Here is a 26,709-nt window from a genome sequence, read left to right on the forward strand (position 1 = left end):
GTCCAGTGATTCTTGTGCCGTAATACCCGTGTAAACCATAAGATCCGGAGTGGGACGGAGTAGTCAAAAGTGTTTCCACCTCTCGTTCATCAACGGATGCGCTTTACCGTAGACACTTGTATCTGTCAGGGCAAGCGGTAGGCTGGGGAAGCCTTAAGTCCCCACGGCATAGTCCGTAGACACTTGTCGCTCGAAGAACAAGCGGTAGGGTGGGGAAGCCTTAAGTCCCCACGGTATTGCGGTCTATGATGGGTTGCAGCTACCGGCGAAGGAGTTTGGTTCGATCCCGGATCGTCGTCGTGGTCGGGGTCCACCCCGAAAACTATGGGAATAATGGGACCGGCGAGGACCCAGGGTCGGGGCATGCAACAAAGGGTGGGTGTTCGAGGTAGCGGAGGAACATGATTGGCTAGACCTTATACCGGGCCTCACACCAAAGGAAGTGTGGACGAGAACTTAAGCTCGGTTGGCACCAAGGTTAAGATCTCTTATGGGTAAAGCAACACACCTCTGCGAGTGTAAAGAACCGTGACCTGTCACTCCCTGTTCCGGGATATGGAACTACGAACGCGGCCGAAAAGGAACTCCATGAAGTTCTAGTAAACCGGTGAAGGCTGACGGACATAGTTCTTCTGAATAAAAGCAACCTCTTGAAGAAATGGTTATGAAAACCTGCATTGGTATTAGACTTTCTGGTCTAATACCGTAGCTAGTGCATTAAACACCTCTTTCCTATAATGAACTTGTTGAGTACGCTCGTACTCATCCCACTCTTAAATCCCCGCTTAGATATGGAAGCATCGAAGGAGGATCTACAGTGCAACTCGAAGGCCGAGGAGTCTACAACTACTTCAAGGGAACAGGACCCTGTCAGAGGAGTCAGATAACACATCCAACAAGGAGAAACCTAGATTAGCAATAGAAAGGAACTAGCTTCCTAAACCTAGCTCCTACTTAGCTAGAATCTATTCATAGCCTCTGTAGTTAGTTAAATACTCTACAAATAGAGTTCGTGATAGGCTTAGACTACGAGTCAATCTTCTGGAGTTTAGTTGCAGTTTTACCTCATTGTAAAGTAGGAGGCTGTGTGGATCTTTTGTAAAGAGTCAGTGTTGTAATTCTATAGACATGCCTTGGACCCGCATATGTTTCTGTTGTACCACTCTGAGCGATATAATACTAGTGGAACGGTGTTTCATTGGTGTTATATCAGACTTGCATACTACACCATGCAGTGGTATGCCGGGTCACCACAACCTTAGAGAATGATCGCCGGCCACCCAGCATCGCCCACATAGCCGCCAACACCACACGGACTCCGAGGCGCCATGCCAAGATGGCATTGGGCTCAGCTCAACCCGTCCAGAGCAACAACACCCCTGCGTTCAGAGCCGAGGAGGACGGGCGAGGAAGAGGTGGGTGGCCGCACCCAGGCGCAGGTGGTCAGAATGGCTAGGGCCCGGCCACCCCAAATCGAGCCCGAAGGGCCCAGATCTGGGCCGGTAGACCCGCACCACCACGGCGCCAACTCCGGTCGCCCAGCACCATCATCGTCATCCCAGCGCTGTCGCCATCTTCCCCAGCGCCGTCGCCATCTTCCCCAGTGCCGTCTCCGGATAGCCGAGGGTCGCCATCTTCCCCAACGCCATCGTCATCTGCCCCAACGCTGTCTCCGGATAGCCGAGGGGCTCCCGTCGCCGCCATCGGGTCCACCCGTGTTTCCCGATAGACGGGCCCGATAGACGGACGCGAGATGGAGATGCCCACAGCCGGCAACAGCGTGCGGGTTTTGCCCTGCGGCTCCCGCCACCGGTGGCGGAGGAGGGGGCGGAGGGGGTTCGGGCTGAAGGGGAGGGGTTAGGGTTTCGCCCCTGACTCGCCCGGGGGCGAGTCGGTTTTCCCAAATATACAAGACCATGTCCTTTTATCTTTCGAGTGAAGGGTATAAAAGACCATGTATTTGTGATGTACACATCAGCTGTGGTGCAAGTCGTCACGCATGACACATAGTACCTTGTACATTTACCCCCAGCCTCACCTACCTTGTAAATAAGAAAATCTCATCAGATTCACTGTAAGATTTGAAGGAAGTTGCCCGAGATATTAGGTGATCGACGACAGGAATCACATCAGTTTTGGGATTCTTGAAGATCTAGGCTGCCAAGGCCCCTCCATCCAAACCGTCCATTCGACGATCGGACGGCCCCGTGACGGACGTGCATGCATTGCACTCGGCTCGACCCGAGCAACCACATTTAAAATCCTGCACCACCGACAAATCAACTGGAGTATCAATTTGAAACAAGACGAAAATCTCGCCCTTGCAAAGATATAAGAAGCATATCTTGAATTGAATATTACTGTCCGTCCCAAGAACGTATTACAGCTAGTATATCTCCAACTTTAACTCGTTTCCAAACCGAGCACGACTCCATTCCGAAAATGTAAAGGAGCAAAAACAGCCCAGCAGGAGGCTCGCCTGGCGAAATAACCGAGTGACATTCTTGGCATGGGTTTATGTTCCATTTTCAATGAAAATGGAGCTGGTGAGCCCTCCCTGTTCATCTAGAAAAAAACATTCTTGGCATGGATGTGGCGGATACGCTCGATCACAGCTAATCTCCTGGTTCAAACATAGAAGGAAGGAACACCACCGCGATCCCCTGCCCTGATCGAGCCTCGTGTAAATAAATAAATTCTATAATCTGAACCAGGAGGTTCCAAAGCCTAGCTTATAAATTACTAGGTGTCAGAGCTTTAGGAAGACAGGAGAGAGGCTCGAGATCTCTCATTGCTACGTGTGTGATCACGCATTGCAACCCTAGAGCGTGTGTCTACCAATCGTATCTGTACTGTAAACCATGGTATGTGTCGATTCAGTTCAGCATTGATCATCAGCTCGATCAAAAGCACATGCAGATTCTCTATACTAGTATATGTTGATTTACCTGACGGATATCTCGAAAACGGCAGAGGATCCCAGCGCAGCGTACCTTCTTCTTGGTGGTGGTGCTGCTGCTCGTGTTGGCGGCCGTTCAATCTGCAGCGCAGCAAGGAAAAAGATACAGCGTCATGGACTTCCATGCCGCTGGGGATGGCAGCACAGATGACGCAAAGGTAACACCAGCGCAAACCTGATCGTATTCTAGGAATCTGGCTTCGCCATCGCATTGCTGATCAGATTTTTTGTTTGCTTATTGGCGCATCTTCTCTGTGTCCAAAGGCATTCGCGGCGACATGGAACGCAACTTGCGGTGACAGCAGCTCGCCGACCATGGTCGTCCCTGGAGGAAGGACGTTCTTGTTAAGCCAGATCAGGTTGAATGGACCCTGCAAGTCGCCTGTCACCGTGGAGGTAACAATTGTGGACGATCAGGCTGAGCTTGTGCGTCATCCATCCGTCTGTAATAAGCAAGAGATAACTGAATAAGTTTCTCTGCAGCTGGACGGGGAAATCGTGGCGCCAAACTCCATCTGGACGACGGCAGCAGCGAACCTCCTTACCTTCTACAGGATCAACAACCTGACGGTGAATGGAAGCGGCCAGATGGACGGCAACGGTGACATCTGGTGGACTTGCTTCAACCAAAAGGTAGGCTCCTCGGCAGATATTTTTCACTTGCTTCTCTTTCTCTATTCATTTTGCAACAAACTGATAGTCTCCTCTCATTTTTTTGACAGAAATGCCATGTCCGGCCAATTGTAAGTGCACACCATAAACATCTCTTTCAGTTTCAGCCTCTAACTGGTCAGGTAGACAGCATGTTTATGTACCTGGAAACTCAGTCTTGTGTTTGTGAAATCAGCTGCTGGCATTCGCAAGCTGCAACAGCCTATCCGTGAAGAACATACACCTGAAGGACAGTCCCGACAAGCACATGACCTTGTTCCGGTGCAGCCAGGTGCAGGTGAACAATGTCTCCGTCAGGGCGCCAGGAGACAGCCCTAACACGGACGGGATCAACATGGCCTTCTCCGACCACGTTTATATCTCGAATTGCTCTTTCCAAACCGGTACAGTCCTTTCAGCAGCCCTTAAAATCCATACATGAATATGCTGCACTCTGTCCTCAAATGTGTTGTTTTGGAAAACTACTGATATTGCACAAATGCAGGAGATGATTGCGTGTCGATCCTATCTGGCACCAGCGATGTTATTGTCTCTAACAGCACGTGTGGGCCTGGTCATGGCATCAGGTAAAAATATACGACCATGCGGCCCGTGCTAACCAAATACTGATGAACTTCTTCCCTAGCAGTAACAGACATTGAGCTAAGAAGCTTTCCGATCTTATTATGTAGCGTGGGAAGCCTTGGAGCTGATGGTACAACAGCACTTGTGGAAAGGATTACAGTATCCAACTGCAGCTTCTCCAAAACTATGACTGGTGTGAGGATCAAATCGTGGCAGGTAACACTAAAGCGGCATCTACATGCCTTGTGCATAAGTGCGCCTACATATGTATTCAAAGATATTTACTGATGGTTGCGTTTAGCATGTACATGACATAACCTAGCTGCAAATGATATGCATATATATAGCAATATTTCCCTAATATATAGTATGATGTTAATGATACAGGGAGGCAGTGGCAAAGCAAATGGGTTCCTTTTCGAGAACATCAACATGACTGATGTCCAATTTCCTATTGACATTGACCAGTTTTATTGTCCCCAGGGAAATTGTCCGCAACAGGTGAAATCTACTGAACTCATCACAACTTTACCACTGCATGACATGAATCAATAATTTGAAATTATATGCATACGCTTTGTTGTGTTTGCAGGATGGCGCTGTGGCCATATCTGACGCCAAGTTCATCAACATCCAGGGTACATCCTCCAACCCCGAAGCCATCCAGATTCTGTGCAGCAAGAGCGTGCAGTGCCACGGCATCTATCTCTACAATGTCAACCTCACCTGCTCTGGGCATACCGCCCAAACACGAGCCACTATTTTAAATGCCTACGGAACCATTGGGGGCACGGTGAAACCACAAGTGCAGTTCCTGGGTGCTTGATAAAGAGTAGTCTCCGCTGTGAACACCCATAATATGTCTAGAGAGGTAGACAAAGGGGCGGTGCAATGCTACTGTACGTAGATGAGTGCCATGTAAGGAGTAGAGTACCGCCGAAATTAGAAGGATTCTTCTATTTTTGGTTGGTGCTATCTCATACATATTCTCATGTCTACAAGTTCTTACTGTATGGTCATATATATTCTCATGTCTACAAGTTCTTACTGTAATGCAAAGCGTCGGGGCAGAAATTCAGAGTATCTCGCATGCTTCTGACTCTGAGCGGCCGAACACCAGGTACCGGTTGTTCGCCACGTTGTCGTACGCGAAGTCCCTCAGAAACCTGCCATCGTGACAGGAATCAATCCACACGAACAAATTCCACTGCAGTCGACCATGGTGCGTCTTTGTGGATGGTTGGTGGTGGGAGAGGGAGAGTGGAGCTTACAGAGGGGCAATGTTCAGGAAAGCAGCCAGCTGGGGGAAGGGCAGGTTAAGGTACTCCATGATCCTCAGCACTGCATCGGACTTGATGTAGGACCTGCACATCAAGAGTGAATTCCTGATCCATGGGTAACGTTGATCGATGATCACTGATGTCTGATAAGCTGAAAAGACAATTCAGCTATAGTTACCTGTCTTTCTCAACTAGGACGACGCTGGAGATGTCGTCGGGAGACCTCCCTGACCTCCGCAGCAGCTTCCTCCCGGACTCGCTTTGCAGAGGGATGTACCTGATGCTCCTGCCGGGGTCGCGCTCCCGCACGAACCGTACGCCGCCGTTGCAGAGGTTGCACACGCCTGCAAAGCACGAGTACTGCAGAGGTCACGGCGTGCTTACGAATTGCGATGGACAGGGGGAAGAGAAGGAGTTAGCGCGCACCGTCGAAGAGCATGATGGGCCTGGTGTCGGAGGGCTGGAAGAACTCGGCGTCGGTGGCCGCCTTCACGGGCTCCGCTGCCGCGCCACTGGCCGCAGATGCGGCCACCCGCAAGCTCTGCCGCCCCCGTCCTCCTCTTCCTCTTCCCACGGCGGGTTTCAGCTGCGGCGGAGGGCTGAGCTGTGGCTGGAGCCGCATGACGGAGGGCGAGTAGCAGCGCCCGGTCATGGTCGCCATCTTCGTCTGTCCACTTCAGCTCTTGAGATGCAGCTGGTGTTCCGTTCAGCGTTCAGTGATTTGTTCCGTCACGCCTGAACGCTAGGCGCGCCTCCAGTAACGTGGCACATCCAAGCAACAGATAATTTTGATACGAAAAAAGTTTTTTACTTTTAAATTTTCTAACAGCGACTACACATCGAAGAGAAAGAGGTAATTGGAGCAGATTGTCACCAGCCAAAACCAATGAGTTTTGCACATTATGTTATATTCAAAGAAACAAGTCAAAGAGTAAAGGTTTTGCCCTTCAACACCACACTTCAAATCGAAATTTCTATAAAAATGACAGTTTGAAGATGAAGACATGGTTTGATAGATACATTAAGTGGGTATCAAATCATGGTTCTTATCTCTGCAACTCGTGATTTTCGCGAGAGAACCATATCCAAGTTGGTGAAGATCGTGATTTGGGCTAGCATGGTTGTTATTACCTTTGCACTGGCACATCAATCAACACATATATTCTCACTGGAGAATAACAAGACCAGCGACAAAGGTAATACTGCAAAGCCAAAGCCCAAATCTAGAATGGGATCAGATTGTAACCAGCCAAAGCCAATGAGTTTTGCACACATACTGCAATAAAAACAAGCCAGCAGTTCAAAGAAACAAAAGCAAAAGATGCCGAAGACACAAAACAGGATTATCATCACACACTCAAGTTCACACACTGCCATGGAGAAGTCATGAGTTGCACAAACATGACATCTCTCATGCATTGGTTTTAAACAACAACAAGGATAACAAAGTACATCAACAATAGGTGACCGCTACTGCTTTTTCTTTTCTTTTCAGGCCTCCTCCTCTCCTTCCTCGGCATCTTCCGCAGCGGATGCCATCAGCTCGTCAAATTTGTCGCTCTTCCCCAACTCTATCTCAATCTGCGTGAATCAATAATCAAATAAGTTTCTTTATCGAGAGATTGAGTTTCATACTAGAACAAAAAAAAAAGAGTCACATTGCCACTAAAACAAGATTCGTTCTTCTCTGACCTTGGCCTTTTGGAATGGACGGCCTCTCGATTCATCGTTTATTTCCACAGTGGATGTCCTAATCTCTACACATGTGAAAGATAACAGAGTGAATTTAGAGTATAAAGTAATGTAATGGCAGCAATGTTAACTGAGATACGAGCACGAGACATTATAATTTACAGCACAAGGAAAGGTAAACAAGGTTCTTACTCTTCTCAACAGCAAGGCCGTTGTTTTTGAGAATCTCCGCCACGGTCACAACCGTTGCAATGGCTGTAAGGATAACTTGGTTAGTGCCGAATTAAACAGAAGAGATATATATCTACCTAGAGAACAAAAAAACTAAATGGGGGATGTGCCATTAGTTCATATGGCAGCCAGTAATTCAAACATGTAATCACTTTGACAACCCCTGTCCTAAAATATAAAGACAATTTGGTAGGCTATAATAGCATATCAAAACATCTTACATTTTGGGACGGAGGTAGTACTTAACAAAAAGCAATGATAATCCTACAGACTCAATACTTGTGTTTTTCTATATCCAACTCAAAGGACCCATGGTATGCGAAAGTATTGCGGATGCACCCACTGTTATATAATTATATGTCATTACTCAGAGGGCGTGATGCAATATACCGCCTGGCAGATGACCGGATTAACTTTGCACAACAGAATACACACAGTTCAGTTATGCAAACTGCCATATCACATAATGAAACGCTAGATAGAACCATGAAGCCAAATATCACAGGGATTTGTTTTTCTTCTTTTGGCTAAGAGCTCGTTGTTACTGAAACTTGCAGCACCACTGTACCACAGAAGTTAGGGATTAAGCCATAAGAAAAGATTTAGGGATCCGGCGATCCTGAAAGCCCCGAGTGATTAAATAGCGTGTAAGCTGTGCGTTAAATTGGATCGAGCACATTCTCTGGTGACCGGATAGTTACTTGATTAATTAGCGAAGACAAGACAGCCATCTTACTACGAGAAGTGTAAACATTTCGATGGGGAGAACAGGGGCGATGCCAAAATATTTACATTTCTTACTAGCAGAGAATCAGAGACAAATGAGAGGTAAAGCTCACCCATCCCGAGCGCGGAGAGCTCGACGTCGCCGTGCTGCTGCATATACCTCTGCAACCAACAAATCAAACAAAACCGATTTCAGAAACACACGCCGAGTACCGGGTACCGAACGTTGGGGCGGCTGGCGGGAGGAGAAGGAGGATGAGGCGCGGTAGGGTACCTTGGCGAGGTTGACATAGAAGAAGAGGGGCTTCTTGGTGTTGGACACCTGGATGCGGTTGCTGTTGTTGTTGCCCCTCCTCGGGCCCTCCCCGGCGGCGCCGGCGGCCGGCGCGGCGGGTGCGGCCGCGCCCTCGCCGTCCTCCACCTTGAGGCCCCGCACGCCCTCCGTGATCTCCTCCACCGCCATGAGTGCTGGTAGCTTGTTCCGCGCCGCGCCGCCAGGCAGATCGAAAGGTGGGATTTTTTCTAGGTTCTAGTCTCCCCCACGTTTGCGTGCTGTGCTCGTAGAGAGAACCAGTGGAGGCCAGGAGAAAGTAAGGGCAGGATGGAGGGCAGGCCGGCCCAAGAATAGCGTACCCAGTTCGATTTGGGACATGGGCCTTCGTAGTTGGATCTCTGCCTGCAGCGCTACCATGGGCCACGCACAATACAGCCCGGTAACAGGCACGTCTTATTTTTTTCCTTTTATGTTTGTACTTAAAAAATGTTTAAAGTTATAAAATCCTAATTTTTTTAAAAAGTTCAACTAAAAAGTTCATATTTAAAAATTCAGAAATTTAAAAAAATTGAAAAATTTTGAATTTAAAAAATGGTTAAATCCGAAAAGGTTCAAATTTAGAAATATTCATACTACCTCTGTCCATTTTTAGATGTCAAAATTTTATCTAAATTCGAATGTATCTAGACATTTTTTAAGCATAGATACATCCAAATTCCACTATATTAATGGACGGAGGGAGTATTTATAAAAATGTGAAATTTTGAAAAAATGATCATGGACTACAAAAAACTGTTCATAAAATATTTGCAAAAAAACTGTTCATGAAATATTTGCAAAAAGAACTACTCATGGACTAAACACGAGACGTGTACGTACCAAGTAAAGAAACTTGGTGTTGTCAATCCAGCAAGCATCCCTAAAATCACTGGAGCATTGGGGATCACGTTCGTGCCCATGATTTTGTATGCACATATTTCATGATCAGGTACACCTTTTTTATAGCAGACACACAAGATCACGATGACACGGGCAATAACGGCTTGAGACCAATATATAGTGGAATTTTCTATAAATAACTTTTCAATTTCCAATCCACAAAATTCGAGCTAAATCATGTGACAACTCAGACCCGCTCGTAGTGCTCATACTATGGCACATGTACTCCACGCATGTTGATGATCGAGTGCACGCATGCCACCAATAAACGAAGTGCTAGTTAATTACTACTCCTCTAGTTTTAAAATAAATGTCTCAATTTTCTTAGATATATATAAACATTTCTATATATATCCGTATTTACGTAAACTTACGATACCTCCGTGCTATCTTTCTAAAAAATACTTATATTTTTTGTGTAACGCTGGCAGCCGGCACACATGGGGCGGGGTGTCCATCCACATTATCTCACCATTCATTCTTGTGTAACGCTGGATCTAAAACTTGGCTTTTACGATTGATCGGTTGGCTTGACTACGATATGTTTGGAAATATGCATCGCTAATAAGTTACGGAATTGATGTAGGGGCGCAGGATTCCGAAAAAATGAAACATATTTTTCATGCATTTCATCACATGTCTCACAATTTTATTAGAGCACCTCTAGCATCACGATTTCCTTTGCGGGGTACCCAACCTGCGCCCCAATGCCCCAATTTAAGGCGGATGCGAGGGTTCGGATGGGGTAAGCTTGCATCCTCGCCTCGCCTCCTCCATCGCCGCACTCCGCCAAATTGAGCTCCTTGCTCGCCACCATTTTTAAATCGTCGTTTCCACCGCACTCCCCTCCACCCGCTCCACCTCTGGTGCCGATGATGCAACCAAAATTTGCTTCTGGCGACTGGATTAATGCGGCAAGCTACCGCAATTCCGTGTCGGCGAGGCGAGCGTCGGAGACGCTCGTCGAGCGCCCCGCTCGCATATCCGAGCAAGCACGCCGACGAGGCACGCTTCCCCGCATGGAATGACATTCTTCCATGCATGCATGACGGCAAGGTGGGGCCGTTTATTGGAAATATGACCTAGAAACAATGGCAATATAGTTTTCATCATATCTTCTTGTTCATGATAAATATCTACACTCCATGGTAGAATTGTATTAAGTGGAAAATTTAATGGAAAACTTCAAACGGAGGCTGATGAAAGTGCATGGAGCCCCCATGTGTGGTTTTGGTAATTAATGACAATCCCTATGGACTAATGTTTGCATTGAGTTATATTTGTAGGAGTTGTCCATAGGCAATTCTTGAACCATATGTTGGCTTCAAGGTTGCAATAAGAAGAAATTGATGAAGGATATCAAGTGTCAAGTATGTCTTGAAGATGAAGATGAAGTGAGCCCTCAAGTTACTTCAAGACATCAACATGATGAAGAATGAAGAAATAAAGTGCAAGTTCAAGATGAGCCATCTCGAAGAGATCCTTTGCTTGAGTCTTTCCATCCATATGGTGATCATGGATATGTGAAGATGCGCCGAAGAAGAAGCTCTCCCATGGTGGATTATGGGGGAGCAATCCACATGGTGGTCATGGTTATGTGAAGATGCGCCGAAGAAGAAGCTCTCCCATGGTGGATTATGGGGGAGCAATCCACAAGACTTCGTCAAGCAAGCACAAGCAGGAAAGGCGTTCCATCTTGTTGAGGTCAAGATCATCGTCATCGAGCTCAAGTGGAATGCGCAAGTATAAGGTTTGCTCTTGATAGGGTTTGTTTCTCACCGGTCTCATAGTGTAGTTGGAGACCGGTTTATAGTTTAGTTGCCGTACTATCAAGAGGGCTCTCGAGTGAGTAACTCGATCGTATCGTTCGGAGAGAGCTCAAACCTTTGCATCCTTGCATCATCTTTCTTGGTTGTTATTTGGACCTTATCCATGTGATGTTTTAGAGCTTGTGCTTATTCTCATGACAAGCTCTAGTTCATCGAAAACGGATTTCGCATAGATCACTTGTTGCGTTTTCGAGTTTGGTTCATCATCTTTCTTGGTTTTATTTGGATCTTATCCATGTGATGTTTTAGAGCTTGTGATTATTCTCATGACAAGCTCTAGTTCATTGAGAATGGTTTTTGCATGGGCAACTTGTTGCATTTTTGAGATTGGAGGTTTTACCTGGTATGTCTTTTTAGATAGGTCAAACCTTTCATCATTTGTTTCTATCCTCCCTTGTTGGACTATGATGGTTTCCTGCATGATCTTGTAGAGCTTGTTCCTAGATTCAAAACAAGCCCAAGATCATCAAAATCGGAGTCCGGATGCTAAAGTTATGCCCGTTTTAGTTTTGGTGTTTCGCAGTTTTCGGGGGGCGGATAATCCGGCCCGAATGACCAAAACTCGGGACAATATCCGGCCAAATATCCGGCCCGAGCCAGGGGCGATTTCGGGGGCGGATAATCCGGCCCGGGGGCGGATTTTCCGGCCTGGGAGGTCCCAAACGGTCATATTTCGTTGGGAGGGGGTATATAAGACCCCCTTCTTCCTCCTTGGGCTGGGTGGTTCACTTTCTCTCTCTCCCTCCATTGTTGTACTTCAAAGCTTGCCCCAGTTCTTGATTCCTCCCATGATTCTTGCATATTCTTGAGGGAAAAGAGAGAGGAGATCTAGATCTACATTTCTACCAATCAAATCCATCTCTTTGTGAGTGGAACTCTCTAGATCTTGATCTTGGTGTTCTTTGTGAATTCATTTGTTCTTCCTCTCTTATTCCCCCAATAGCTTTTGTAGCTTTGTTGGAATTTGAGAGAGAAGGACTTGAGCATCTTTGTGGTGTTCTTGCCATTGCATTTGGTGCATCGGTTTGAGTTCTCCACGGTGATTCGTGGTGGTGAAAGCAAGAAGGTTGTTACTCTTGGGTTCTTGGAACCCTAGACGGATTCTAGGCCTTTGTGGCGGTTTGTTGGGAGCCTCCAATTAAGTTGTGGATGTGTGCCCCAATCTTTGTGTAAGGCCCGGTTTCCGCCTCGAAGGAAATCCCTTAGTGGAACCGTGACCTAGGCCTTTGTGGCGAGGGTCACCGGAGATTTAGGTGAGGCGCCTTCGTGGCGTTCGGTGTGTGGTGTGAGTACCGCATCTTGGGGTGAGGCCTTTGTGGCGTTGGTGTGCATCGAGCAACCACACCTCAAGGTGAGCCTCTTGTGGCGTTCGGGAGCACTAAGCAACCGCACCTCTCCACCGGAGATTAGCACTCGCAAGAGTGTGAACTCCGGGATAAATCATCGTCTCCCGCGTGCCTCGGTTATCTCTATACCCGAGCTCTTTACTTATGCACTTTACCTTGTGATAGCCATCATGCTTGAAGTTATATATATCTTGCTATCACATACTTGCTTGTATTGCTTAGAATAAGTTGTTGGTGCATATAGGTGAACAATAGTATATAGGCTTTGGGCTTGACAAAATAAACGCTAGTTTTATTCCGCATTTGTTAAGCCCATCTCGTAAAAGTTTTAAATCGCCTATTCACCCCCCCCTCTAGGCGACATCCGTGTCCTTTCAATTGGTATCAGAGCAAGGTCTCTCATTCTTAGGCTTCACCGCCTTGAGAGTAAAGATGTCGGCTAGAGGATTTGTGCACGATAACACTCTTATATTAGATGGCACAAATTATGATGTTTGGAAAATTTGCATGCTTAGTCATTTTCGGGACATTGACCCTCATATGGAGAAAATTGTAGATATAGGTTTTTCTCCTCCTATGGATTCACAAAATCTATCTTTAGAGGATGAGAAAAATTTATATCTCAATTCTCAAGCTTCTAATGTTCTTATGAATGCTTTGCGAGATGTAGGTCTTTTTCCATACTTGCCTTTTTGGAGCGCTCATGAGTTATGGACAAAAATTCAAGATAAATATGATGTGTCCAATATTATGAAGGATGATTGCATTGCTTCCACTTCCGGCCGTGATGAGTTCTCATCTTCATCCACTTCACCAAAGTGTGTCAAGACACAAGGTAATGATATGGTGAGTGGTGATGAAAATTGCAATGTTGATATTGAGCTTTCTATTGATGATTCTTCATCTCTATCTCATTGCAATGTTTCATCTACGGACTCAAACACATCTAGCACTAGAAATGATTTACATGCTTGTGTTGATAGTCCTTGCATATCATGTGTAAGTTGCTTGAAAAAATCTAATGATGATATGCTTGCATTGTCTTGTGGCCATGATAAAAATGATTCTATTTCCTCTAGTTGTTGTGTGTCTAACAATGTAGAGGAAACCAAAGATTCTATTGGTCAAGACAATATCTTTAAAGGAGCCTCAAGTAACTCCTCATCTTTATCTCACGGTCCTCATATATGCCTTATGGCCAAGGGCTCCACGGTACCTCCTACCATGGAACCTAATATGTCTCGTGGTGATAAGAATGAGGATGAATATGAAGAAGAGGATTGGGTTGTCTCTCTACGCGATAAAGGTGAGAGTGTATTCAAGGTTCTTTACAAAGATAAAATTGCTAGCTCTCACTTCTTTGAAATCTTGACTACCGCTATTGAGAGCCAAAAACTTATTTGGATGCATGAGAACACCATTGATAAAAAGGGTGCTCTTGAACGAGAGTATGCCAATGATGTAGCATCCTTAAAGAATGATCTTGAAGAAGAACAAGATACCGTAGCCTCTCTAGAGGAGCAACTTGAAACCCTTGAGGTGTCTCAAAATGAAATATTTGCTAAACTCACTAAAGAAAGAGACCATGCTAAAGCTAAACTAAAATTGCTTAAAAATGAAAAGTCCAAAGTTGGTATTGGTCATGATAAACTTGTTAAGGATCTAGATGATCTAGACAAGGCCCACAAGGCCTTGGAGAGCGAACACTCTATCCTCACCAAGTCATATGAGCAACTACAAGCTTCATATTTAAAAGAGCATGCTATGTTACCCTCTCTTCTTGATATGTCTTGTGATGATGCTTGTGCTACTAACTCTACTTCTTGTGAAGCATCTATCTTGAAGGAGAATGTTGAGCTAAGGGCTCAACTTGATTTGCTAACTAGCAATTATGGGAAATTGGAAGAAAATCATGGAAAGCTTGCTAGCTCCCATGAGGATCTTCTAGCCTCTCATGATAGGCTAAAGTTAGCTCATGAGGCTATCATATCTAAGGCAACACCTTTTGAGCCTCATGTGGGTACTAGCACTACTACTCAAAATGTTATATTGCCATGTGCTAGTCCTAGTAATTCATCCACTCATAATATTGCTAAATCTTGTGATGAATTATCTTCCTTGCCTTCTTGCTCTAACAATGAAGGTTCTACTTCCTCTAGTACTTGTGTTGTTACTAACCATGTAGAGGAAATCAAAGAGCTCAAGGCTCAAGTCACTTCTTTGAAGAATGACTTGGTAAAGAGTCATGAAGGGAAATGCAAACTTGACACGATGTTAAGTGTGCAACAATCCCCCAATGACAAGAGTGGACTTGGATTCAAATCCAACAACAAGAACAAGTCCAACAACAACAACAACAAGAAGAAGAAGAAGAAGAAGAAGAAGGGCCAAGTACAAGTCAAAGACCAGGCCAAGATTGTTTGCTTCAAGTGCAAAATTGAAGGGCACCATGTTAGATCTTGCCCGTTGAAGAAGAAGCAAAAAGGGAAGCGGCCTCAAGCTCAAACTCATATTCAACCTCAAGTTGAAGAAATTCCACTTCCCAAGAAGAATCAAGCCAATGCTCCCATTGTGGAGAAATCTAGTGAGAAGAAGGAGAGGAAAAGAACTTGCTACATATGCCGTGAGAAGGGCCACATCTCCTCTTTTTGCACTATTGGTACCTCATCCAATTCTATCTCCATTGATGATGTTTATTCTCTTCGTAAGGATGAGGGTGGCAATGTGTTTGCCAAATATGTTGGTGCTCAAAGTGGTGTCAAGAAAAGAACCATTTGGGTTGCCAAGCCTATTGTGACTAACCTCTTAGGACCCAACTTAGTTGGGGACCAACAATCCAAAACTTGATCAATAGGTGCTTGTTGGAGGGCATTGGTGACTTGGCTACATCATGAAGAATTAAGGGATCTTCATCATTTATATTATCTCAAGCCAAGTCTTGGTTATCTTGCTTCTATCATATATCCAATGTTCCGCCTTGCGGTAACATGTGCTCAACTCATTTATATTGAAAGTTACTCGCCCCTTTGCATGTGTTAGTTTTTGTTCCTAACATGTGTTTGTATATGTTGTGTTTCCTATTTGATTTTCTTGAGAAATCAAGTCTATGCATGTTGGGTTGCACACCATGTATTTGTGTTTGTGTATGAGCCACTTTGCATCTTGTTGTATCTTATATGGCTCTTATGAGCGATTAATGGACTATCCCATTTTGGGGGAGTGATATTTCTTTGGGAATTTCATGATCCTAACAATGTGTGTACATGAGGAATATCACTTAGAATTGATATTGCAAGATTATCTAGTCTCTATGTGGTATGTCATCTTCATAAGAAATTCAAATTCTAATGTCCATTAATATCTCTAGTTGGATCTTACTTGCCTCTTGTGAAAATAAATTCCTTATCACATTATGGGGGAGTAATAAGCTTTGTGCATATTACAAGCCTAGAAAATGTGAACATTTGAGGTTGTGTCACATAGAATTGATACCGTAATTTATCTCTCTCCTATGTGGCATGTTTGCTCAAACAAGCTCCAATTTGCTTAAATGGCTTCATTGCTAATATCTTTGTGGATCTTATTTGTGAAAGTTTTTCTTGGCATGGTTTTTCACAACGTGTCCATCAATACATTTTTGGAAAACCATGTGCTTCAAGTCATACTATTAATTGCTTTGCATGTTGGTATGAATACTATTAATTGCTTCGCATGTTGGTATGAATACTATTAATTGCCTTGCATGTTGGTATGACTAAATGAAGCTATCAAGAAACTATCTTTGCATGATGGTTAACTCTTATCTTTTACCATATGCTTTGTTCGTTGTAAATATGATCTTATGTATACTTACAAACTACCACCGGGAAATATTTCCTAATACCTCTTGTCCTAGGACAATTGGTAATCAATTATGAGGTAGATATTTATTGATCATATCTACATTGGCTCTTGTGTTTAAATTGCCTTATTTATTGCCATGAATTTGTTGTGCTTTGACTCCCATGTGTCTTCCTTGCATCTTATGGATCTAATTTTTCTATTCAAACTTTCTTAGCATTTTTTAGTAGATATAGGTAGTGTGATGATCCTAGTTGTGTGCATTTTGTATCCATATTCTAAATCCTAGATGATGCACTAATCTTGGGGGAGCTCTCCTATATTTGTTATATAAACTTCTCTTGATCTTTATCAAAAAATTTGTTTTGGGAGACATAAATTTTCTTTTTGGTACTTTGTGCCATCATAAAAAGTGTTGAGGGTTTGGTTTATTTGTTGGAACCTTGCTCTCTTGGGAGTTGGTTATCTCATTCCTTTGTGCTTAGGCTTAATTAGCTTCTTATAATGAGATAAGTCTTTGGAGTCAATCTTGTGATGATATTGATTCTTTGATATAACTTGGGCAATCATTGTCTCTTGATTTATTTTGTGTTTTGTCCAAATTGTATCTTCCTTTGGTTCTTGAAAGTATTGTGCATGCATATTTAATATATGTATATATTATGGCATGTGTCACTTTCATTGATCCAATATATAGGGTAAACTCCATCAAATCCTAATTTGGCTAAGATGTGCATGAAATTCAATTTCATATCTATATGCACATAGAATTGTGGAGTTTGTCCTATATGTTGTAGTGTGTCTAACTACTTCGGACCCAATTAGTTTGGGGACCATTTTGTACTTACCTTTGTGTTAGGTACAATAGATATGCATTGGATGCTTGTCTCACAATATGGAAAGAAGTGGTGACTCAATGGTAACTTGAGGCAAGCTAGGATGGTCAACGAACACATATCTACTACATCCACACCAATGCTATCTTGGTAACAAGTATCTTCTCATGCACACTTTTCTTGTATCCAACCTTATGGTTGCATCTTGGCATGAATCTCTTGATTTGCAAATGTTGTGCTTCTTGCAAAAGTCTTAATGAAACCTCTTTATTGTGAATGTGAGTAATTTGAGATGAGTGCATTTGTTGGGAAGTATTTTAAATCATGCTCATGATTCATCCATCCCAACGATGCCTATCTAGCAATTTTATTGCATATCAATTCCTCAAGGATCTCACATGTGCAATATAGATGAAAGTGCAAATTTAGTTACTTCTTTTGGTATCCCCGTTTGTGATACTTGTTGCCTTTCTCAAATGCATCCCAACTATCTTCTATCCCTTGTTGATATTTGTGATGTATTTTAGTTGTTTGTGGTTGAAGTTCATGAATGTACAATGAGATAAAATTGAGCCTTTGGCCATGCTATTAAGCAAAAATTCTTATTGGTATATTGCATGACTTCGTCTTGGATATCATACTATTTTTCTTGCGTATCTATTTTGTGTGTGCATGTTTCTTTGTGGATAAATATCTTTGTGATATTTCCCACTTAGAGAAACTTGTACACATAAGAGATTATACATCTCCTTTTGATATCTTATTTATTTATTGCGTGTTGATTGGTCATGCTAAGCAATATAATTCATTGAAGACTATGATGATGTTTTTTGCTCATCCTTGTAATAGTCTTATAATATGCTTTATCATGCCTTTCACATATCCTCTTGGTTGAGCCTTTTTATTATGGTGCCTCTTACTTGTTGCTCAACTATTTGTTTGTTGCAAGTGTTTAGCTTTCTTTTCTATCTATGATCTATCACAAATTTTTGTGTTTTAAATGAGGGAGTGAGGATTCCATGTTATGCATATTGTATTCAAATGCAACATTTTATTTTATGCATGTACCTTGGGGAGCTTCCTCATTTGATTTAGAACACTATCTTGTGGTGATCATTAGAGTTTGATTCACTTGGTATCTTTTGTTTTTGAATGATATTAAGGGAGTGATGATTCCATGTTTGTGCACTTTATACTCCAATGCAAATTGTCTAGTTTTGTGTACAAACCTTGGGGAGCTTCCTCATATTATTTAGAGCAATCTTCTTGATCTTATCATAATATCTATCTTTCTTTTGGTATCTTCCTTGTGGTTCATTTGGTTGCTTGCTTCATTTGTTGAAGCTTCTTGACTTTGCTATCTTTTTGCAATCTTTGATCCTATCTATAGTGTGATTCCTTCCGAATATTCATCATTGGATATGTGCATTTGATTCCACTCAAATTATGAGAAATGCACACGCTATGGAGGAAATCTCACTATATTGGCCTTCTAAATTTTTCACCCATTTCGGAAATTGGTGCCAATGGGGGAGAAGTTTGGAGGGTTTAAGGGAATTTGGTTATGTCTTTGCTTTGTGCTTAAGCATGTGCCTTTGTTGCATTGCATCTTGTTGCTTTGCATAGTTGAATATTTAGAGGAAACTCCACTAGGCTTTGAATGCCAATATATGCAATGAAAGTCAAGATCATTCACACATGCATATATTATGGGGGAGTTTGCTCTATATATTCAACTTATTTGTTACTTCAATTCCTTATATAAACCCTCTCAAAGAGATTGTCATCAATTACCAAAATGGGGGAGATTGAAAGTGCATGGAGCCCCCATGTGTGGTTTTGGTAATTAATGACAATCCCTATGGACTAATGTTTGCATTGAGTTATATTTGTAGGAGTTGTCCATAGGCAATTCTTGAACCATATGTTGGCTTCAAGGTTGCAATAAGAAGAAATTGATGAAGGATATCAAGTGTCAAGTATGTCTTGAAGATGAAGATGAAGTGAGCCCTCAAGTTACTTCAAGACATCAACATGATGAAGAATGAAGAAATAAAGTGCAAGTTCAAGATGAGCCATCTCGAAGAGATCCTTTGCTTGAGTCTTTCCATCCATATGGTGATCATGGATATGTGAAGATGCGTCGAAGAAGAAGCTCTCCCATGGTGGATTATGGGGGAGCAATCCACATGGTGGTCATGGTTATGTGAAGATGCGCCGAAGAAGAAGCTCTCCCATGGTGGATTATGGGGGAGCAATCCACAAGACTTCGTCAAGCAAGCACAAGCAGGAAAGGCGTTCCATCTTGTTGAGGTCAAGATCATCGTCATCGAGCTCAAGTGGAATGCGCAAGTATAAGGTTTGCTCTTGATAGGGTTTGTTTCTCACCGGTCTCATAGTGTAGTTGGAGACCGGTTTATAGTTTAGTTGCCGTACTATCAAGAGGGCTCTCGAGTGAGTAACTCGATCGTATCGTTCGGAGAGAGCTCAAACCTTTGCATCCTTGCATCATCTTTCTTGGTTGTTATTTGGACCTTATCCATGTGATGTTTTAGAGCTTGTGCTTATTCTCATGACAAGCTCTAGTTCATCGAAAACGGATTTCGCATAGATCACTTGTTGCGTTTTCGAGTTTGGTTCATCATCTTTCTTGGTTTTATTTGGATCTTATCCATGTGATGTTTTAGAGCTTGTGATTATTCTCATGACAAGCTCTAGTTCATTGAGAATGGTTTTTGCATGGGCAACTTGTTGCATTTTTGAGATTGGAGGTTTTACCGGTATGTCTTTTTTAGATAGGTCAAACCTTTCATCATTTGTTTCTATCCTCCCTTGTTGGACTATGATGGTTTCCTGCATGATCTTGTAGAGCTTGTTCCTAGATTCAAAACAAGCCCAAGATCATCAAAATCGGAGTCCGGATGCTAAAGTTATGCCCGTTTTAGTTTTGGTGTTTCGCAGTTTTTCGGGGGGCGGATAATCCGGCCCGAATGACCAAAACTGGGACAATATCCGGCCAAATATCCGGCCCGAGCCGGGGGCGATTTCGGGGGGCGGATAATCCGGCCCGGGGGCGGATTTTCCGGCCTGGGAGGTCCCAAACGGTCATATTTCGTTGGGAGGGGGTATATAAGACCCCCTTCTTCCTCCTTGGGCTGGGTGGTTCACTTTCTCTCTCTCCCTCCATTGTTGTACTTCAAAGCTTGCCCCAGTTCTTGATTCCTCCCATGATTCTTGCATATTCTTGAGGGAAAAGAGAGAGGAGATCTAGATCTACATTTCTACCAATCAAATCCATCTCTTTGTGAGTGGAACTCTCTAGATCTTGATCTTGGTGTTCTTTGTGAATTCATTTGTTCTTCCTCTCTTATTCCCCCAATAGCTTTTGTAGCTTTGTTGGAATTTGAGAGAGAAGGACTTGAGCATCTTTGTGGTGTTCTTGCCATTGCATTTGGTGCATCGGTTTGAGTTCTCCACGGTGATTCGTGGTGGTGAAAGCAAGAAGGTTGTTACTCTTGGGTTCTTGGAACCCTAGACGGATTCTAGGCCTTTGTGGCGGTTTGTTGGGAGCCTCCAATTAAGTTGTGGATGTGTGCCCCAATCTTTGTGTAAGGCCCGGTTTCCGCCTCGAAGGAAATCCCTTAGTGGAACCGTGACCTAGGCCTTTGTGGCGAGGGTCACCGGAGATTTAGGTGAGGCGCCTTCGTGGCGTTCGGTGTGTGGTGTGAGTACCGCATCTTGGGGTGAGGCCTTTGTGGCGTTGGTGTGCATCGAGCAACCACACCTCAAGGTGAGCCTCTTGTGGCGTTCGGGAGCACTAAGCAACCGCACCTCTCCACCGGAGATTAGCACTCGCAAGAGTGTGAACTCCGGGATAAATCATCGTCTCCCGCGTGCCTCGGTTATCTCTATACCCGAGCTCTTTACTTATGCACTTTACCTTGTGATAGCCATCATGCTTGAAGTTATATATATCTTGCTATCACATACTTGCTTGTATTGCTTAGAATAAGTTGTTGGTGCACATAGGTGAACAATAGTATATAGGCTTTGGGCTTGACAAAATAAACGCTAGTTTTATTCCGCATTTGTTAAGCCCATCTCGTAAAAGTTTTAAATCGCCTATTCACCCCCCCTCTAGGCGACATCCGTGTCCTTTCAGCTGAGCTACACGTAGCTCTTTATTTTTCAAACACACGAAATTTGTATTTTAAAATTTAAAAAATTCTGAATTAAATATCTAGAGATATCCAATGATGTGTAGTATAATGGTGTAAAATCAAAATACAAACTACTTTATATTATAGGCTACACAAAAATGAAAAAATCTGACAAATTTTATTGTGAATAGTACACATTTCAAGATTACTAATTTTTTCAATTTTTATCTATTTCGTGTAGCCTAGAATACAAATCAGTTTGCATCGAGATTCACCATTGTAGCATACATCATTTACTACCTCTAGAATTTTACTTCAGATATTTTTCAAACTTTAAAATACGAATTTTGTATCTTTGAAAATAAAGAGCTACATGTAGCTTGGCCTCCAAAAGGCCAGACTCATACATTAATCTAAACTAGCCCATTGGTTCATGATGGTTAAGATTTTCTAACCATAGACATGTGTTGTCAATTAACAATAGATTCATGTTATCAGCAGAATGACATGATGGACAAGACCTAACTAAGCAAAGCAATACGATCGTACCAATGTTTAATGGTTGTAGCTTTCCAAATGTCAAATATACCAATCCTTAGACCACGAGATTGTGCTACTCTTTAATACCGAAAGAATAATTTGAGGGCATCATCAACCGTCACTTTGTAAGTGTGTGATCATAAATGTGTCTTTGGGTATCTAAAAAATACTTGTGGAGTGGTATGTATCAAGAGTGGGATTTGTCCATCCGTGTACCAGATAGATATACTCAGGGCCAGCTCAGATAATGCACATTCTATAACGCTTGCAAGCACTTGACTAATGAATTATCCACATGTGAATGATGTATTACGGTACGAGTAAATAGTACTTTCTAGAAATGAGACTGAACTAGGTATGGTGATACCGACGATTGCGAGACGAAGAGAATGGAAGATGGGATTATTTGAATCATTGACATCGTAGTTCAACCGATAAAGATCTTCGTTGAGTATGTGAGAACGATTATGTACATCTAGGGCCCACTATTGATTATTCATTGAATAGGTGTCTTGATCATGTCCACGGATTCTCGAACCCGTATCACAAACTTAACGCTCAACATTGCTTGGATAGTTATGGGATATTATAAATGGTGAGACCGAATATTGTTCGGACTCTGGGATGGGATCGGGGACATCACGGGGAGCTTCAGAATGGTACGAAGATTAAGATTCGTTTAAGGGAAGTTGAATTTTAGGGTTCTAGAAAAGTTCAGGATTTTTTTTGGTATCATACCAGGAATCTTCTAGAAGGTTTCACGGGTCCCACGGTGGGGTCCACCTATCCAGGAAGGACCACATGGGCTAAATGGGTGGAGAACCAGGCCCACATGGGCCAGGATCCTACCCCACCATGGCCAATGAGCCCCCTCATGAAGGAGGATACAATGGTGTGTTGCACGTGTGCTTTACTCAGAGGCGCCGCTTGTTGCAGAGTTGACAGGATTGGATCATGGATGGGATCGCGGGGAGTACAACTACATCGACCGCGTTAAATAATCTTGTGCTTTGGGATCTACAAGGTTATGTGGATCAATTTCTTTCTCGTTGCTTCCTTCTTCATAGATTGGATCTTGGCCTTTTTCAAGATTTGATATTTTAGTACATAAGCTCCAACAAGTTTGTGAATGAAAATGTCGGCACCCGATGATTCGGTTAGCCATGGAAAGTGAAAGACAAAAGTGGATGTAAAGCATATGACATGATTGAAAGATCCATGAATAAGGTTTATACTAGTTACTAAAGGGCAAAAATATTAACTGATCATATAAAGGAAAAAAACAAAGTGTTTGATAAACATCACTTCATGATCTTCTTGTCATTTAACAATTCCTCTTCTTGTAACTAGCTGCTCTATGAGAGTTTATCTTAGTGCAAACGCGGAGTAAAAGAAAAACAAACTGGTAAAAGGTCAAGCATAGAAGTAATCTATAATTATAGACACACATGAAACATTGTTCAATTGGCCAACATGCGATTGTTGATCTTGTTCAAACGGTAAGAGGTAATTGATAGAGTTTCTATTATGAAGTTCATATTTGTATGGTTGTTGGTTCAGAAATAATACTTTACAATTGAATAAGCATAAGTTGATGATACATTGATCGTATTTCATTTATCAACCTAAGCTCATTGATAAATGATATGATCTATTCGCTTATTTGATGGAGGATGAGTAATGGTTTAAGCTTGGGGGTGTTGATACATGCATTTTGCATCGTCATTATTGCTACTTATACGATTAGTTTTCATTGTTATTTGCTATCATACATCATTATTTATGCATTTTTTTGTCGATTTCCGGGACTTTCCTACAAAGTCCCCTTCATTGGCATTTAATTCTCGGGAGGCAGAAAACCTCCTTTTTCATATTTTATTTGTTTCAGGACTTTCTGGATTGCTAAAAATCAAGGAAAAAAATATCTGGTCAGTTTTTCACTCGGAGAAGAACAGTGGGCAAAAGAATCATGCGAGGGGAGTCAAGAGGGTCAAACGGACCCAGGTGGCACGCCTTACATGTTTGGGCGTGCCACCAAAGGCTGTTTGCGCATCAGGCATCGTTTCGTCCCCCCTTTTATACCAGAAGCTCCGTTTTGCCAAAAAACGTAAGCCATATTTTTCCCCGAGATTTATTGAGGCGGCGGCGATGAAAGTCCTCTCCTACTCCGGGAGAGGGTAGATCCTGCTGCATCGATGCCTCTAGTGAAGGGGAAATCGACACCATCGACATCCACACTCCTCCTTGGCTTGGGAGGACGCATATCCATCAACATCTCCATCAACACCACCATCTCCATCTACGATATCGGCGTCATCCCCCTCATAGTTTGTGTTGAATTGAACCCTGGATGTTGTTTTCTAGTGCTATCACATGTTTGTGATCGGTACTTTGTCATTATTTGGTGGGGAGATTTTATATTCAGACTGTGTTGTAATCATTATGCCTCTGGTCCATATCATGTTTAACATTTGTGAGTAGTTTCCCACGTCCGTGAGGGCATAGGATGATCTGGATATGATTCTATATGATATGCAATGAGTATTTGGTCAAGTTTTCTATCATTATATATGTTGTTCTATGATGGTTTTATGCGAACGTCGACTGCATATTACTTCACATATATGGGCTCATAGGGCTGCACTATAATGTAATGCATTAGTGTTGGAAGGGACGGAATGACAGAAACTGTCTTCCAATACTGCGGGTTGCATTAGAGGGGTTTATGTCGGGGACCAATGATCTTATGGCTATGGTGGGACATTTATGTCTCAATGATTCCTATACTTGCTCATTAAAATGGCTCTAGAATCCATTATAAGGGGTGTGTTTGCACATATTTATGGTTGCACCTAACTTAGGCTCCGCCCCTAATTAAATAAAGCTTGACAAAATATTTACACACTTGAGCTTGTCCTCTTGATCCATAGAGGATTGGGCTTTTCTCTCATCGAGAGCTTTTTATTATTTATTATTTTCTATTTACTCTCTACACTTTATTTTTACTGCAAACTATACACCCAAAAACACAAAAAGATACTTTATTTTTACTGCTTTCTTGTGGATTGTGCTAACTAATACCTTCAGCTGCTCGTGGGTTCGATAAACTTTTTTATTGAAAATTACTACAATTGATCTCCTGCACGTTTCCGGGGAGAGTAGCGCTATTGGTAAGTGAATGGTAAGGAAGCTTTTACTGTTTTTATTATTTGTTATTTGTCTCTCACGGGTATGTCTAGCCGTGATGAGATTGGTTTGATCTTATACAATTATGCTTATCTTCAATCTCTTAAAGAAAATGAAGAGAAACCACCTGAGCTTAAGGTGGCGTTTCAAATTGTTGCTTCTATTGCCAAACAAGCTATGGAACTAACCTTCACAGGTGATAAAAGTAAAACTACTATGGGACATCTACATGCTATTGAAGATCTACGCTCTTTATTCAAATTGGCTGATGTTCTCATGATCATGTGAAGAGGAAGTTATTATATCTATCTCTTTCTAGTAATGCTCGCATATGGTTTAAATCTTTGGATATTAAATACCGTCTTGACTGGTAATTATTGAGGAAGTTCTTCTATACCAAGCTTTATACTCCTAAAGCAGCTTATGATGATCGTTGTCATATTTATAATTTTTGGCCTCATCTTGGAGAAAATATTGCTCAAGCTTGGGGGAGGTTAAATGAACTCATCCGTAAGAATCCTTGTCATGGTATTCCCGATTATCTTATATTGATAAACTTCTATGGGAGGCTGTCGCAACATCATAGGAATTTTATGGACAATTCATCTGAAGGGAGTTTTACTAATAGAACTCAACAAAAAGCAAGGAAATTGTTAAATACCATTGCTAATAATTCAGCTGCATGGGATCTTGATAAAGGTAATGAGCCTCGTTTTGATTTTGAATATGCATGTGTAGAGAATTTCTCTACTACTATGTTGTTTGAAGAACTAAAGAATAAGTTTGGTCTTGATTTTGAATGAGCCATCAACATCACGTCCTAACATAGAGATGATACTCACAGTGGTGTTACCTCCCCAAGCTTTGGTGAGACGCAATTGTAAGAAGAGTCTTGTAGGAAATACCTCTTACGCGGCAAACCCTATGATGTAACTCCTTTAAGCTCCCCGGCAACGGTGCCAGAAAATACTTCTTGATGACGGTAAACAAAAAACGCCAAAAAGAATCTTGATACGTTGGGACTCCAAGTGCAGAGTGTTGTGTCAGTAGAGTATTTTCTCCACAATGGTGACTCGAGCGTTTAAATCAAACTACGGGGAACTGAGCAAAGAGTATTCTCTTATCTCTTCTTCTAGCAATCCTGCAAGTAAAATAAAAGTCTTGTGTCCCCAACTCCACCACGTGGTTGTCAAGCACAAGGTTCCGCGTAAGTAAATAAACACAAGTAAAAATAATGTGAGTAAAACTAGACGAAATAAAGTAACTAAGTAAAAACTGTAAAGGGGTTGATTGTTTTTGGTGTTTTGGATGCAAATAATAAAATTAAATATTTTTTGTCTTTTCGGATTAAAATAGTGTTGCAAGTAGAAAATAAGATAAAAGTAATATAAAGATGTTTCTTATGATAAAAAGTGAACCGGGCCTGGGGTTCATGGGTTCACTTGACTATTCTTTTTTTTTAAATTGTAGTGGATAAATAGTAATTCATCAATGAGTTATGAGGATGCAAAACAATAATATGAGTAAGATACGTATTCATATGGGCATCACGTCCTAACTTAGAGATGATGCAACACATCTCTCTTATACTCCAGAACAAAGGAAAAAACTCCATGCAATCTTGTATTAAGAATT

General features: G+C 42.5%; 3 protein-coding genes across 3 annotated transcripts; 1 reads left to right on the forward strand and 2 right to left on the reverse strand.

The window, feature by feature from the left end:
* The first annotated feature begins 3,072 nt into the window (after window positions 1–3,072).
* Window positions 3,073–5,119, forward strand: LOC124661724 (polygalacturonase ADPG2-like). Its single transcript, XM_047199608.1, has 8 exons — window positions 3,073–3,117; window positions 3,224–3,355; window positions 3,443–3,592; window positions 3,807–4,014; window positions 4,116–4,197; window positions 4,303–4,411; window positions 4,583–4,696; window positions 4,788–5,119. The coding sequence occupies exons 1-8, from the start codon at window positions 3,073–3,075 to the stop codon at window positions 5,019–5,021; spliced, it is 1,074 nt and encodes a 357-aa protein (XP_047055564.1). The 3' UTR covers window positions 5,022–5,119.
* A 2-nt stretch (window positions 5,120–5,121) lies between these two features.
* Window positions 5,122–6,191, reverse strand: LOC124661725 (DCC family protein At1g52590, chloroplastic-like). Its single transcript, XM_047199609.1, has 4 exons — window positions 5,902–6,191; window positions 5,654–5,819; window positions 5,467–5,559; window positions 5,122–5,361 (listed from the first exon to the last, which is right to left on the reverse strand). Exons 1-4 carry the CDS (start codon window positions 6,134–6,136, stop codon window positions 5,271–5,273), a joined length of 585 nt encoding a protein of 194 aa, XP_047055565.1. The 5' UTR covers window positions 6,137–6,191; the 3' UTR covers window positions 5,122–5,270.
* Window positions 6,192–6,752: 561 nt separating this feature from the next.
* LOC124661726 (uncharacterized protein At2g34160-like) lies at window positions 6,753–8,695 on the reverse strand. The gene is made up of 5 exons (XM_047199610.1): window positions 8,399–8,695; window positions 8,238–8,286; window positions 7,360–7,422; window positions 7,168–7,232; window positions 6,753–7,056 (listed from the first exon to the last, which is right to left on the reverse strand). Exons 1-5 carry the CDS (start codon window positions 8,585–8,587, stop codon window positions 6,967–6,969), a joined length of 456 nt encoding a protein of 151 aa, XP_047055566.1. The 5' UTR covers window positions 8,588–8,695; the 3' UTR covers window positions 6,753–6,966.
* Between the last annotated feature and the right edge of the window lie 18,014 nt (window positions 8,696–26,709).

The sequence above is a fragment of the Lolium rigidum genome, chromosome 6 (assembly GCF_022539505.1).
Source record: "Lolium rigidum isolate FL_2022 chromosome 6, APGP_CSIRO_Lrig_0.1, whole genome shotgun sequence".
Lineage (NCBI taxonomy): Eukaryota > Viridiplantae > Streptophyta > Magnoliopsida > Poales > Poaceae > Lolium > Lolium rigidum.